This window comes from Hirundo rustica, chromosome 18 (assembly GCF_015227805.2).
Source record: "Hirundo rustica isolate bHirRus1 chromosome 18, bHirRus1.pri.v3, whole genome shotgun sequence".
Taxonomy (NCBI): domain Eukaryota; kingdom Metazoa; phylum Chordata; class Aves; order Passeriformes; family Hirundinidae; genus Hirundo; species Hirundo rustica.
In genome coordinates this window covers 8,561,948-8,577,191 of record NC_053467.1, presented here as the reverse complement: position 1 = coordinate 8,577,191, position 15,244 = coordinate 8,561,948, and the positions used below count along the sequence as shown (strand labels likewise).

At 42.5% G+C, this 15,244-nt stretch overlaps 1 protein-coding gene across 10 annotated transcripts in view; it reads left to right on the top strand.

The window, feature by feature from the left end:
- Positions 1–15,244, top strand: part of BPTF (bromodomain PHD finger transcription factor) — a 52,022-nt gene that overhangs the window by 32,672 nt on the left and 4,106 nt on the right. For 5 of the 10 annotated variants that reach the window (XM_058422882.1, XM_058422888.1, XM_058422886.1 and 2 more), the window contains 12 exons: positions 1,071–1,323; positions 1,771–1,932; positions 2,875–3,023; positions 3,289–3,412; positions 3,976–4,199; positions 5,357–5,579; positions 5,793–6,604; positions 7,339–7,421; positions 9,239–9,464; positions 9,886–10,229; positions 13,421–13,594; positions 14,486–14,678. In XM_058422882.1, coding sequence (XP_058278865.1) covers positions 1,071–1,323; positions 1,771–1,932; positions 2,875–3,023; positions 3,289–3,412; positions 3,976–4,199; positions 5,357–5,579; positions 5,793–6,604; positions 7,339–7,421; positions 9,239–9,464; positions 9,886–10,229; positions 13,421–13,594; positions 14,486–14,678 — 2,967 coding nt within the window. The remainder of the gene's footprint in view (positions 1–1,070; positions 1,324–1,770; positions 1,933–2,874; positions 3,024–3,288; positions 3,413–3,975; positions 4,200–5,356; positions 5,580–5,792; positions 6,605–7,338; positions 7,422–9,238; positions 9,465–9,885; positions 10,230–13,420; positions 13,595–14,485; positions 14,679–15,244) is intronic. The other 5 variants (XM_058422885.1, XM_040081378.2, XM_058422889.1 and 2 more) reach the window with 5 other exon arrangements.

Sequence of the window (15,244 nt, the reverse complement as noted above, 5' to 3'; positions counted from 1 at the left end):
TGTTCTGTGTTTGATGGAAAGCTGCCTTGGAATACAGCTGGCTTGGGAATACAACTGCATTTCATGCTTCACTCAAATTGAATCTTTTGATTTCATTCTATCTTATCTGAGTTAAGCCCATTGATAATTTTATTTAGATATATGTTGATATGCATATGTATTTATATTTAAATGTGTGCAATTAAAATTAGGAAACCCAATGCCATGTTGGTATTTCGCATACATTATTAAGAACTGTGCTTTTTCTCAATTTATTCCTTTTTCATTTCATCTTCCCTGACAAAAACACATTAGTAGAGAACGAGTGCTTCTAATTTGTGGGCATTACTGCAATATAGTGCTGGAATTTAAATTAGATAAATACAGAGGTAATTCCAGTAACATGGGAAAAAATGTTAGATTAGTTGACATTTTAGAAGAGCCTGCTGATACGTCCCTTCACTAAGGGGCTCTGTAGATTAAATGTGCTTTTTCAACAGTTACAGCACAGAAAATCGCTGGGTAAGGTAAGGGATTTTGAACTTAATTTTTTTAAGCAGGCTGCAAACTGTGTTTACATTTAAAAGAATTCTTTTAAAAATTGAATTCTCGGTGGTGAAACAGAACGATGCAGTCTGGTTTTTTCTGTAACTGGCAGGATCTCAGTGCAGGAAGCTCTAAGTTTAGGAATGCTAATAGTAAACTCTGTGTTGACGATGATGTACCAATTACTGACATAGATGCATGCACATGGTCAAAGCCAAATATAGATGGATATTTTTTGACTTTTTTAATCTTTCTGATTAATCTGAGACAAATTAATATGTTGGGCGGGTTTTTTAAAAGTAAAATGTGCAGTGAAATTAACATAAGCCAAAGATTTTAAAGTAGCTATAAAGAAAAATCTCTGACTGTATATTCTAAGCAAATTTCTAGTTCTGGAGGTCAAGGAGCCTATTCTTCAATCCTCTACAATTTGAACTAAAATCCTACCACAGGCCTTTATCTCGCAATATTGGGTAGAGACAATCTTTATGCTGTCAATTCTGAAAATACTAATTATCTCTTTGTTCCATTTCTTTCCTAAATAGAAACGGCTGGAGCAGCAGAAGCAGATCCCTGCAGGAGGTGTGATCCCTGCAGCCACCACGGCCAGCAGCACTGCAGCCACAGTTTCCACACCACAGAAAGTCGTGGTGGGCTCTCTGACAGGCCCTGTCCCCACAGGAACCAAAGTAGTGCTCACCACTAAAGTGGGGTCTCCAGCTACAGTAACATTCCAACAGAACAAGAATTTCCATCAGACTTTTGCTACCTGGGTTAAACAAGGCCAGTCTTCAACGGGTAAGGAATCATTTGTCATGGAAGGAATATTGCTGGATTTCATCCTGTGTATGCATCACATCCTGTGTACACATCACATCTCCTCCAGATATGCAGCATTATTACATTTCTGCTTATCTTTGCTCTTAAATCTTGCTATGCTAGAAGGACATTGCTGAGATTATAATCTGTCTAGTTTTTCCTTATTCTGACTTGCTAGGAAGTCTCATTTCTGACCTGTCTCATTAATTACTGACAGTTTTTGTACTAGTAATCATTCATGAAAGCATTCTATGGTGTAACATACTGTCTCCAAAAACAAACCTTTACCAAAGAAAGCATGCCACATTAAAAAAAAAAAAAAAAAAAAAAAAAAAGCAATCCTGTAGTTTGCTGTTTCATACTTGAAAAACAGTCATTTCACTAATGATTCTGCTCTAAACCTGCCTGTTCTGTGTGCCTCAATAGCCACTAGCACAGCTGCCACCTCAGCCACAAGCATTGCCAGCACAGGGCAGACCTTCCAGCTCTCAGGCAGCCCAGTAACGATGGCAGGGAAAGTGATAACTAAGCTGCCTCTCCCTGCAAACAGCAAGATTGTTGCCGTCAATGTGCCATCAACTCAAGGAGGTAGGGCAAAGGGAACTGAATAAAAACTGTATTCCAGCTTGCTGCTTAATTCTCCTTTGACACTGTTTTCCCAGTGATGTGAAGGGGGAAAAATATTTCATATATATATATAAATATATAAATACGAGTTTCTACAGCTTCTTCCCCCGGTGTTGCATATTTGTGTCTGTAAGGGGAAAAATGCAGGTTTTTTTCCTATAAATTATTCTGCATTTCCTAGCACAAAATTAGGAGCTTTATTTTGAACAATGTGGAATGAAGCATGCTTATTTTTTGGTTGTCTAAATCAACAAAGCAACTTTCTTCACAAAAATATTAATGCCTACAGCTGCTCTTCACTAATGAGCAGGAGTTTGGCTCCAAACTAAGATAAGCATTTTTGATTGTTGCCTCAAGAAGAGGACTTAATATTTTGAGATTTGTGAATGAATATTGAACAGAAAAGCTCATCTGAGCATGGGAGCAAATCATGAAGGCTGCAGATTTCGTATTGAAATTTCTTAGGTTACAGAAGAAGGCATTGCCCATTTTCTTCAGCACCACAGTGTTGTAGGTGAAAGGTGTTTAAACTGCCCTCCTACATTTCAGCTGTAATCAGATTACAGCTTTAAATGGTTGTACAACACTAATCTGTGGCACCCTGTCAGTGCAATGCGAGGACTTCTTTGCAGTTACCATCAAACTGATCTTTGTGAAGATTCACACTTTCCTTAATCTTTTCTAAAATATCTGTTTCTTAACTTAAAATGTAGTTGGACTATTGACAAAATATAATGCTGCTTCTTTTTACAATATGACAAAGGCTTTCCCGGGAAAAGTTGAAAGGCTGAAAGGTGTTCTAGAAACCCGGAGATTTGAGTTCTAAATGCCACCCTGGAGTTGCATTTACTTCTTTTGCTGTCCATTATGTCATTAATGAATTCTCAATTTTTCTTTAATTAGGTGTGGTTCAAGTTCAGCAAAAGGTATTGGGTATCATTCCATCAACTACAGGTGCAAGTCAAACCTTTACTTCATTCCAGCCAAGGACAGCAACTGTAACCATTAGGCCAAACACCACAGGGACATTAGGAACAACAAGCACTTCACAAGTAAGATGTTTTCCTGGTTATTTAACTCAAAAAAATATGGGTGCATAGACGTTAAGTTATTAGCAGATACTAAAAGTTCTGGCTGATCACTTTTCAATGTTTTTGGCTCGTCTCAACAATGGTGTGTACGGATCCTTTATTCCAAAGAGGTATAACAGTTCCCTCCAGTTGGGAAAATTAAAACACATGTGGAAAAACCATTCAGAGCATATCCCAGGGGCTTTTTCCTCAAGTTTACAGGTGGTCTCCTCTTTGGTGTGCACAGGTAGTGCAGGGGACACCGCTGCGCCCCGGGATGACGGTGATCCGGACACCACTGCAGCAGTCCGCCCTTGGCAAGACCATCATCCGAACACCTGTAGTGGTGCAACAAGGTATTCTGCCAGCCAGTAGGTTCACTTTAATATTTCAATTCCCAGTGTGAAATCCATGATTTGTTTCTTCATGAATTCCTTGTGTGTCATTGCGTCCCGTCCCCAAAATCCCTCGTTTTGATGCTTGACTGATGCCTTTTTCAGCTTTTGGATGTGTTGGTTGGAGGCTTTGTCAGTGTTACTCATCATTGACTGGGAAATGTAGTACTTAATTTTGAGTCCATTCATTTGAGAAAAAAAACCAAAACCCAAACCTGAAAAAAACCTAAAAACATACAGAGTAATTGTGCATTGAGAAAGCCTTTTTATTTTTCTATGTTTTTCTTAAAGAGAAGCTCACTGTTTGAAGTACTCCATATGTATGCAACCTTAGTTAAAATGGGAAACATTTCGAAGTCATTTTTCAACCACACAAATGTTTGTAAAGAAAATTTATGTGCAAATGGCAGTGTTTGCTTCACCTGTCAGATCACCCTCACACCCATTGCAATTTGTGACTTGGAGGTTTGCTGTGCCTATGGTTAAAAAGCTGAAAACGCATTTGAATTTGTTTCTTAGCTCAAATTCTTCTCTTACAGGTCAGACACAGCAAGTGGTGACTCAGATAATCAGGGGTCAGCCTGTCTCAACAGCAGTTTCTAGTACCAGCACAGCTTCTTCCAGCAGCGGGCAGAAAACCATCACGAGTTCTGGAACAGCCCCTCAACAAGTTCAGCCACAGACCCCAGCGCCGCCCCCTCGCCCTCAGCAGGGCCAGGTGAAGCTGACAATGGCCCAGCTCACCCAGCTCACACAAGGACAGGTAAAGCACTGCACCAGCCCTGGGTGTGGAAATGTGCTAACACCCATCCAGCCTTTGCATTTCAGCAGTGTAGTGCCTGTGCCCTTAAATTTAGGTGTCTGGTTTCATTTAGGATGAGCATTGGCATAATTACAGACTGAAAGCAGCTTAAATAGTAACTAAATATAATAAATGGTAAATACAAAGTAAGTAGTTTTGATAGTAAAGTTTTAACTCTTGCTTCCCTGTTGTATTTCCCAGTAAGGGAACTGGCATCGGGAATGTTCAGCAGCGTAGAAAAAAATATTTAATAGCTGTAAGGGACATAATTATTCTGACAAGATTATTTTGTGTGGTCCATTTTGTAGACATTCAGATCATAATTTTGATTACTTGTTTTTGATTTGATATGAAGATTTAGTTTTCATTCATGCTATCCAGAATCTCAGGGGAAAAGTTGCAGTATCTGTAAGCAGCAGAAGAAAAAGTTCTTACAACTTCTGCTCAGATCATGAAGGTCTGTTGGCAAAAAATGAGTTGAGAGTCAATTTTTGGGTAAAAATACATATCTGTGATTTACCACAAGGGCCATTTTTCAAACTATAAATAATTATAGAAATGATTGTGATGTACAGACTGCTGCTTGTCAGATAAGGTTTTTTGTAGATGGAACAAGACTTGGAGTTTAAGCTGAAGGGGAAGGTAAGTTTAGATTAAATACTGGGAGGAAATTCTTCCCTGTGAAGGTGGGGAGACCCTGGCACAGGGTGCCCAGAGAATCTGTGGCTTCTCCACCCCTGGAAGTGTCTGAGACCAGTTTGGATGGGGCTGGGAGCGGCCTGTGGATAGTGGGAGGTGTGGGTGGAACTGGGTGAGCTTTAAGGTCCCTCCCAACCCAAACCATTCTGTGATTCTTTGAGTTTCTACAGCAAAGACTCAGAGTTTTTGTATTCTGTTCTGTGGGTTCACAAAATGTGTAATTCCAACCCAGTCATCTGTTGACAGTAGAATTGTTGAAAGAGTCCTTGAGTACTTCATGATCTCAGATGCTAGTTTTGGATTTTAGGAGTATGGTATGTGATAAAATATTGAATTCTGAAATCCAAACCCCTAATTTTCAGCCAGGTCTGTCTAAGAATTATGTCACTAATACGTCAATATTAACTTTTTTTTTTTAGGGTGGCAATCAAGGCTTAACTGTGGTAATTCAGGGACAAGGTCAGACTACTGGTCAGTTACAATTAATCCCTCAGGGTGTGACTGTAATACCTGGTCCAGGACAGCAGCTTATGCAAGCAGCTATGCCAAATGGTACAATTCAAAGGTTTCTGTTCACTCCACTACCAGCAGCTGCTACTACAGCTAGCACAACTACAACCACCGTTTCTACTTCCACCTCGGGTAAGCATTGTTCTGTTCAGGAATAAAGAAGCTTCGGTTTCAATTGCATGGGAATATTTGTGCAGCTGGAGGTTGTCTGTTACCGCGGTAAATTTGTTGGAAGCGTATCGCAGAGTGTGTTGAGTTCCTGCATAGGTTTGCAGCGGGTTTGGGTTCTCGGGGCTCACAGCCGTGCCGTTTGCAATAATGGACTCCTCGTTGTGTCATTGACAGCTGCAGGGGAAGCGAAGCCGGCTCTGCAGGCGCCAGCCCCGGCCGTGCCCGCGGGGCAGGGCCAGGGCCAGGGCCAGGCCGGCTCACAGCCCGCGGCTCAGCCCCAGGGCGCGCAGCCCGACGGCCCGAGCCAGCCCGAGGCTCCCGCTGACTCCGCGGTGCCGCCCGAAGCTCAGCCCTCCAAATCTCCGGCTCAGTCTCCGGCCCAGGCTCCGGGGCTCTCTCCAGCGCCAGGCCCGATGCAGCCGCCGCCCGCGGGCCCGTCCCCAGGCCAGGCCCAGGCTCAGCATCCAGCTCAGGTGCAAACTCCAACCCGCCAGCCCGGTCCCACGCGGGCCCGCGCTCCCGTACAGATCCCAGCTCGGCCGCGGCGACCGCGGCCTCGGGTTCAGGCCTCGGGCTCGACCCTCGCGAGCGCGCAGAGTTTAAATCGCGTTCCCGTGCGGCGCCCGGCTCATCCTCAGCTGCAGCTCCGGCAGCCTCCAACAGGTGTTACTGCAGAGCCTCGGCTCCCGCAGCGGGCGGAGGGCCCGTGTGAGCCGCAGCCCCTCGCTGCGGCTCAGATGCGAGCCCGGCAGGGCAGCGGGCCCCAGATGGAGCTTCAGGTACCTCCTGAGGTGCGGCGCGGTAGGCCAGCGCAGGCTCAGCAGAGTGGCACTGCGGTGACAGTGCCAGCAGCTAGTGTGCAGGAGCAGCTGCGCACAGTTCAGCAGCTCAGGGAGCGGCAGCAGAAGAAAAAGCAGCGACAGATAGAAATTAAACATGAGCACGCCCTTCAGGCTTCTAATCAAAGTGACATTATCCAGAAACAGGTAAAGTTAACCGAAGGAAATGAACGCTTAATGAATTAAAGAAATCCAATTTGAAACGCCTGTTCTTGTGAACGGTGTTAATACGTTTGATAGACGGTTAATTCGATTCTTTCAAAGATAGTGCACGATTGCTATTGGCAATTTAATGACACGTTCCAAGTTAATTCAGCACGTCAAGTCGCTTGTTCCATGTTTGCATTCTTCTGTCACCTTGATTCAGCTTACCAGTAGCTGCTGGGACAAATCCATCTCTATTCTCAATTCAGGAAAGATAGGTCAGAGCTAGGAGGGCTGATGGACAGAACACACGTGCAGTACTTTCATTACCTGAAAACTGAGGTTCCAAAGAGGTATCTGAATTGTGATGCTGTTGGATGGCTGTGGGGCTTAAAAAAAAAAAATATATATATATATAATGGACTCTTACTGGTTCTAAAATGAAACAACCAGTCACTGAGGGAATACAGTCAATTTACATTTAATTCCTGGGTTCATACTTGACATAAGCAAAATATCCTACCCCTGGGGAGGGTGGTGTTCTTTTTCAATTTCTCTATCAATTTTCAAATAATTGTTTTAAACAAGCACTTCTCCCCTGATAAAATCAGCTTTATTTTATCACTCAGTGAAATAAATGACACTTTAACTTGGGAAATGTCCTGGTTCTCCCCATAATGCTGTGAAATGCTGGCTAAGTTTTCATCTTTTATTTTGGATTCTGTATCATCCTACAGGTGGTTATGAAGCAGAATGCTGTCATAGAACATTTGAAACAGAAGAAGACACTGACTCCAGCTGAGAGGGAAGAAAATCAGAGGTGAATGTGCAGCACAGTGCATCCATAGATATCCAATTTTTCATTTATTACACCTTTTAATGGTGTCATAATGAAATGCTGGTTTATAAAAACCTGCTTAAACAAGTGTTGCTATTTAAAACTGGTTAGAGTAACACATAAAAGTAACTTTCATAATGATCTTTATTTAATCTTGTATAATATCTCGATTCTATTTTGATAATATGTTTTTAAGTGATGCTACATATTGTGTTTGAAGCTGGCCACAGTTTTTAAACTCAAGTAAAGGAGCTCAGAATGGAGCATTAATGCTTCTGCTGCAAAAAACCCCCAAAAACTGGGTTTTGTTTGTCCTTTATCATGGCCACGTGTTTCCATTCTTGTCCCTGCACATCCCACTCTACAGAAGGAGCTGAAGAGTTGGAAGACAGATTGACAAACTGAAAGATTTTATGCTTGAAGCTGCTAAACAGAAATTTGGAGTGTTTGTCATTTGTCTTGGAATTATTTTGACTCCTTTTCACACATGCAGTTGCTCCAATTAGATAATCACAAGTGTGTGTCAGATACTGAGAAAAAGAAGAGTACGTTCTATAAAATTTTGATCATCAGATCACAATCTCAGTTGATTACAACACTGTCCCTGGGTGCCACTCCTTCACTGTTCCCAGTTGCATAAAAAAAAGGATGTATTGGATTCTGCTCTTCATTTCGTGGTGTCAGACAGCCAAATAGGTGTTTCGACTGCCAAAAGTCCGATTTAAGAGAAAGATGAAAAAAATAGCTCTAACTAGCTTAGTTTGTGGTGCAGCTGCCTTTCCATCTCACTGATTTATTCTTCTTCAAAAATACAATGTGGGGACCTTTAGTCTGTGAAAAAAAACCAAACTAAACCAAGTGACACAGTGCAGGTATAAAAAGCAAACTGAACAAATTTGTATGGCCCTACAAATATTTATCTACATATTCCATTTGTCATCAAAATCCAGCTGTCTGTCAAAAGATAAAATGTCTGAGACCACAGAGTTGCCAGCAGCTGCTTGTCCTGGCCATTGCTATTCTGCTGTTTCCTCTCAACTCGATGGGAGTTGTTTTTCATGGTCACTCCGGCAACAAGAAGCATTTGGTTTTCTAATGGTTTTGGAAAAGAATGGGGAAGGGAAAAGTAAATTCAGAAGACCCAAAATACATTCATTTTCTAACTGAAATATAAAGCAAAAGAATGAAAGGTGCAAAATAAGTGAGCAGGAAAATAGATTTATAGTTGAAGGTACAACAAGCAGACGAAAAACAATCTTGAACTGTCATTAGTGGAGAAATTGGGAAGTGCTTATAGTGAATTCTGTACAGTGAAAAGTGTTTGCCGGTCCTTATGCCAAAACACAAAATCTTGGTAGTATTTCGTGGTCAGTGGAGCGTAGAAACGTCTGGTTTTGAAGAAGTTACAGGCTTCCAACTCAGTTCCAACTTACATCAGAATAAAAATCCAGCTCTTTCAAACAAATTGTGGAAACTGAATTGAGTGAAAATCTCTCTCATCCTACTAAAGCCAAAGCTTTGTTGGGAGTCGGATGGGGGAGGGGAGGAACAATTAGTACTCAGATCATTTAAGTGAAATTGGGACTGGCCCTCTTGAGCCTGACAAGAGACTTGATCTCTCCCTGCAGTGCTCTAGTAAATAAACAGGAGTGGAAGCACTGGATGTTGCTAAATTTACCTTGTACATCTTAGGAAATACAATAATGAGCTTGCAGCGACTGGAGAATTGATTCTGCGTTCTCAACTGGGAATAAACAGGCAGCTCAGCACAATGTCCTTTTCCTTTATTCCTTCCCCAGAATGATTGTGTGCAACCAAGTGATGAAATATATTCTGGATAAGATAGACAAAGAGGAAAAACAGGCGGCTAAGAAACGGAAGCGAGAAGAGAGCGTGGAGCAGAAGCGGAGCAAACAGAACGCGACCAAGCTCTCAGCTCTGCTTTTCAAGCATAAAGAGCAGCTGAAAGCTGAAATACTGAAAAAAAGAGCACTTCTGGACAAAGATCTACAGATTGAAGTGCAGGTAAGGACAGAGTCTCAAAGGCTAATTTGATGTTAAGCTGGGGAGAACATTTCTGTGTTAATTTTTGTCTGTTTGCTCAGTGAGATTTTAAGGGAATTTGCAGGAAGAAGCTGTGGTTGTGGATCTCTGCAAAGCTACTTACGTGTCCTTTGAGGGCCTCTTGGTTTTCTTCTGGACTGAGATTATCTTCTTTAATAAAACAGCTTCTCATAAGTTACAGCCAGTGGGCCATTGTAGCCCAAGAGTGTCATCCATTAATATTATGTGAATTGTAGGTTCAGAACATGAAAAAATTGGATCTTTAAATGGATTTAATTCTTTTCTTTTGGTTAAGCTTGGGGATTTTTGCCTAGATTTTAACCCTGTCTTGCAATAATCATATGAAGTGCCTCCTTCTATTTATTCATTTAATACACTTCAGGAGGAGCTAAAGAAAGACTTGACTAAAATTAAGAAAGAAAAAGAAAGAGCCCAGGCAGCAGCTGCTGCAGCAGCAGCCGCAGCCGCTGCAGCCGCCGCCGCTGCCCCGCCACCGCCGCCACCAGTGCCACCAGCACCGCCGCAGCTGCCAGCAGCCAGTGTCACCTCCTCCTCCTCCACCACTGTCCCTGTGCCAGTCTCCTCCCAGAAGAGGAAACGAGAGGAGGAGAAAGATTCCTCGGCTTCCAAGTCCAAGAAAAAGAAAATGATTTCTACTACCTCAAAGGAAACGAAGAAGGACACAAAGCTTTACTGCATCTGTAAAACGCCTTACGACGAGTCCAAGTGAGTAGCGATGCCCCAGCCCCTCCTGCATGTCCTTAACGTTAGGTTTAGCGTCAGCCCTTAGCACCAGGTAGTGCTAGAAGTGGAGCTAGTGGCAGATTATTGCAGGCATCACTGAGATACAGAGAATAAAGTCTCTATTTTCCACTAGCAGTTACAGATATTAACATTCTCGATTGACAGTGTTACTGTGCGTGGTTTATATTTTACTCGTTTGCATGTCTCCATTGTGTGACCTTCCTGTCTCACATGCACATACTCTTTTCTTTTGTTCCCTCCGCTCTGTTACTCTTTCTTTTGCCTCTGCCTCAGAAGCAAGTGACAGTTTGGTTTGAGCATTGTCTTGTGAAGAAGTAGCCGATGTTCCTCAGAAATAGCTTCGGTACCGTCTTCCAATAAATGGCTTTTTTTTTGCAAGGCAGTACCCAGTAAAGGGGGCTCCGAGTCACTGCACTGCAATTCACTTTGGACAATGTTTCAGGGAGAAATGGTTTCCATGCGTTATTATTTGCGTGCCAGGGTTGATAAAAATGAATATTTAAGCATTTGACGAAGTGAAAACTGCAGTTCTCTGTCGTTTGATTCTGACTGTGAATGAGGAAAATTATTTACGCTACGTACAGCGCTTGTGAAGAAATGGTGTAAGTGCTGGAGTGCAGAATCCAGTGGATTCCAGGGGATAGTGCTACATGTTCCTGTTGAGCTAGAGGTGACTAACAGCAGTAGTTAGCAGTGGTTAACATCTGAGGGCTGTGTGGAGGTGTGTGTATGATAAATCTGACTTCAGACCAGCTCCAAGTGCCAATACCCAGAAGTATGAAGTGGTACAGTCTGATGGTGCTTTCAGGGCTGGTAACAGGGAAACCATAGATCTGGAGTGGTGCATTCACTCCATGGGTCATGGTTCTTCATTCCAAGTTTAGGGCCAGGACTAGGGGACCTCTTGAGGCTCCTTCTAGCCTTTTTTGGGGTTTAATTATGTCATTTAATAAAGTTGAGATATTTGAGGTTTTTTTCACCTTGGTTTTGAGTAGCTCTGACCATTGCACTATGACTTTGGTGTGGGAGGTGGGGCTGCTCCCTGGACTGCCAGTGCTGCAGGAAGAGCAGGATGATGCTCTGACTGTTATGTCACTGTCACCTCTGAGGGTGTCCCCAGCCTCACTTAACTTTGTGTTTGTGTCAGGTTTTCTGTCACCCAGTGTCCTTAGGAGGGACCCTGTTCTCTGGTTGTGATACCAGAGGTCTGTGTGTTACTGTATCTGGACTTTGTCAGAGTTTGTGTTTACTCCAGTGGCCATAGAGTGAATTTTGCTAGCTTGAATTGAGAACTGTGCTTCAGTGCACTGAATAAAACTTCAAGAAAATGAAATGTTAATAACTTTGTAGTATCCTCAACAGTAGGGTTTAGCTCTGCTGCTTAGCTTTTTGTGAATTTTAAATTCGGTGTTCCTATAAACGATGTCTGTACTGCTGAAATACTTAATCCATTTGCTGATTGGAAAGTAATTAGTCAAGTTTTAAAACAGTTCTCTGAGAGTTTTTTTAATTTTTTCATATATATATATATATGTAGGCATTGGATCGTCCTCTTTGTGCTGGTGTCTCTTTTCTGCTTCAGAAAAGATAGGTGTACTACTTGAAAAGCCAAGTCGTGGTATTTTATGAATACCCTGTGCATTTTGGATTTTTTTTTTTTGATTTAGTAAAACCTTTTAAGTTGTTTGGTGCTGTGAAATTTATTGCAAGTCTCTTATGTTTAGTTCTCTTTCATGATACTCCAGGCTTATAGGGATTTGCTGATGCTGTTTTCAAGGATGGGCAGTAAGGATATCTTTCTGAGATTCCTACTTAGATTCCAACTTATTTGTTAAATCATCATGTGGCACCTGCTCCACATTCCAGTGGTGAGGTGTAGCATCTATGCCTGGATGCAAACGTGCTCCCACATCACCAGGAGCAGACACAGCCCCTCTTGGGAAGGGGGCGCAGGCTGAGCTGCTGATAGTTGTCAGAATCCATGTCTGGCCATTCTTTATGGAAATTGGGTGGTGTGATATGTATTTTAGGATTTGCCTGACTGAAAAACAAGAGAAAAGGCAGGATGTGAGTGTCCAGGATGTGTGCAGAGGCCCAGGAAATCAGAGATGCTTCCTGTGGAAGGTGGGGTAACTACAGCCCTGTTGGTGCTGTGGTGTCCCCGGGGTGTTGCCTGCAGGCTGACAGGGTGGCAGGAGTTGCTACAGCAGCGCCTGGCAGGGGGTTGAGCTCTCCAAAATCCAGGAGGATGGAGGTTCTGAGTCCGCTTGCTTTTGCTTAGGCAGAGAGAATGGATGTGAGCGTCGCCCATCTGGTTGTCACTGGTCATAGGTGTGTTCTGAGAGATCCATACACGAGTTACAAACATCCTGGCATAATATTTTACACTTTTGTCACATCATTCTGTGCAAGGTCCCATCCCCATGATTCTGTCCCTGGCTCCCTTCACTTTGTGTCATACCATACCTGGTTCTGTCACACAGCTGTGTCTGAGAGGAGACATTATTCACTCAAAATTCCACTTCGTCACATTTTTAAGTACTTTCTTATCAGTTTTTCAGTGTACATCCCCCTGAAAAAAAACCCCACCAAGATTTAAAATTGACAATCGTGCCCTGGCCCCATTTTCCTTCGTATTTTACACCAAGACGTACCTACACACTGCTGGTTGCATGTTCTTGTAGTGTACTCGTAACTCCTAGTTGGTGTTTGCGCTTTGCTTTTGTTTTTTAAATTAACTGAGACCTACATTTTCAAACCTTAAGGAAACGTTTCAGTGGCTTTTGAGCTGCAATTTTGAAAATGTAAAACCTTTTCCTTTGGCCTTGTCTTTTTGTGCCTTTGACAGTTTTTCACACACACATTGCAGACGGTAGATTTTTAGCCCATAGCTTTGTCAAAATCTGGGTACGTTTGGATATGTACATATTAATACATGTGCATTTTGATGAATTGTCAAATTAAAATTGACCCAAGTGACCTTACTCGCCAGTCTAGCTGCAGTATGAGATGTTAGTTTGTAAGGATAGGGAGCAGGGAAGCTGAGACAGAAAGTAGCCCAGCATCAAGTGCATCAGAGAGAAATGCAGGGAAAAGTGCCATGCCATTTGAAATGACAATTACATTGTCATTTTCATTGTGAACACTTTTAGGTTCTATATTGGCTGTGATCTTTGTACTAACTGGTATCATGGAGAATGTGTTGGCATCACAGAAAAGGAGGCTAAGAAAATGGATGTGTACATCTGTAATGAGTGTAAACGGGCACAAGAGGGCAGCAGTGAGGAGTTGTACTGTATCTGCAGAACACCTTATGATGAGTCGCAGTGAGTTCGGATAAGAACCTCTTATTCCATGTCTAGGTAGCAAAACTGCTCTGACTGTGCTTTCCTGTTCCTTGCAAAGAGTAAAAAACGAGTTATTCTGCATATATTGTATTCGTTCGTAATACAAATTGCTTTCCGGTAATTGTCTCCCCCTCCTGAATGTTTCTGTTCGGTAAATGTTTAGGAAAAGTGAAGTTCCGCAGGGTGGTGTAAAATGTTTTGTGGTTTTTATTTTTAACAACAAACTACTAAAACGCCATGTACTTGAAATTGGGATTTATTTTCTTTTTTTTTTTTTTTTCCTTTATTTTCTTTAACAGGGGATGGTTGGAAAGGTTAAAAGACAAATGCTATATTTAGTGGATTTTTTTGTGCTTTAATCTGATCTGGCTGGAGAACATAATTTTAGTATGGGGGTATATGGTTGGTATATAATTATATATATGTGAATTGTATACATCTTTTATTGTAAGGCTCTGTGTCATAGAGTACTCCCTCTGTATTCAGTTACAAGACCGAAACTTCCATATGAAAAGTGCTTGTATGGAGTGAAACAAGCCCTAGTTGTAGTCCAGTTTGTGCAAAATGCATCTTGAATTGGTTTGGATACCGGCCGGGTGAGACTTCTGGCTTTACACTGTTCCCTTCATCTCTAAAGCAGAGGAATTATTTTTGAAATCTTGATTGCTTGAAAGTATAAAATTTAGGAACGTGTTTTGAAATACAGAAAGCAGTCGGAGTAGAATTTGTCGCTCTGAAACCTGACGTTACCTGTTGTATTTAATCACGCCAAGTATCTGCTTGTGTGCAGGGGATGGCAGGTTTATGTGTTTAAATGCAACCTGCGCTTGAAACAGATGAAGGCACTGACATTTGGGTCGGCTCTTGCAGATTTTACATTGGCTGTGACCGATGTCAGAACTGGTACCACGGGCGCTGCGTGGGCATCCTGCAGAGCGAGGCGGATCTCATTGACGAGTACGTGTGTCCCCAGTGCCAGTCCACGGAGGATGCCATGACTGTGCTCAGCCCGCTCACAGACAAGGACTATGAAGGGTTGAGGAGGGTCCTGCGCTCCTTGCAGGTGAGCACCAGGGGCTGTGACACACCCGGCGGGTCTGGGAGGAAAGGCTGATTGCTCCTCATCGCCTCTGGGATTTGAGGGAATAGCAAAGCTGTGCCACCGTGTCAGCTGCAAACTCGCTTGGCATTATTGTGCTGAGGAATATTTACGGTAATTGGGAAATCACTGCTCCAGAGTGGGTGAAACTAAACAGTCCCTTCAGTGAAAGGCTTTTAAAGGAAGCAGATTTAGAATCCCAAAAGGCTGAGTGGGAGCCTGACTGCACAGGGTGTGGAAGGTGCAGGGTTGTGTTCTCAGATCAGTTTTCTGCGGGGTGTGATCCACACTTCCTTACTTTGAGTGTTACCAGATTTCAGGAGTGTTCTCAGAGGGGATCATTGTCAGCATGTAAATGATGGCATCCTGATAACAACAATTGTGTGCACTGCCTGATATTTCTGGTTTGTCTGTCACTCCCAAAGAGGCTTTTTCTGCTACAGCTATAAAGAATTTTTAAGAATTCTGGTGAAATTCTTAAAACTATGCTAACAGAAATGCTGTAAGTAATATTTTGCGTTGTCCTGTAT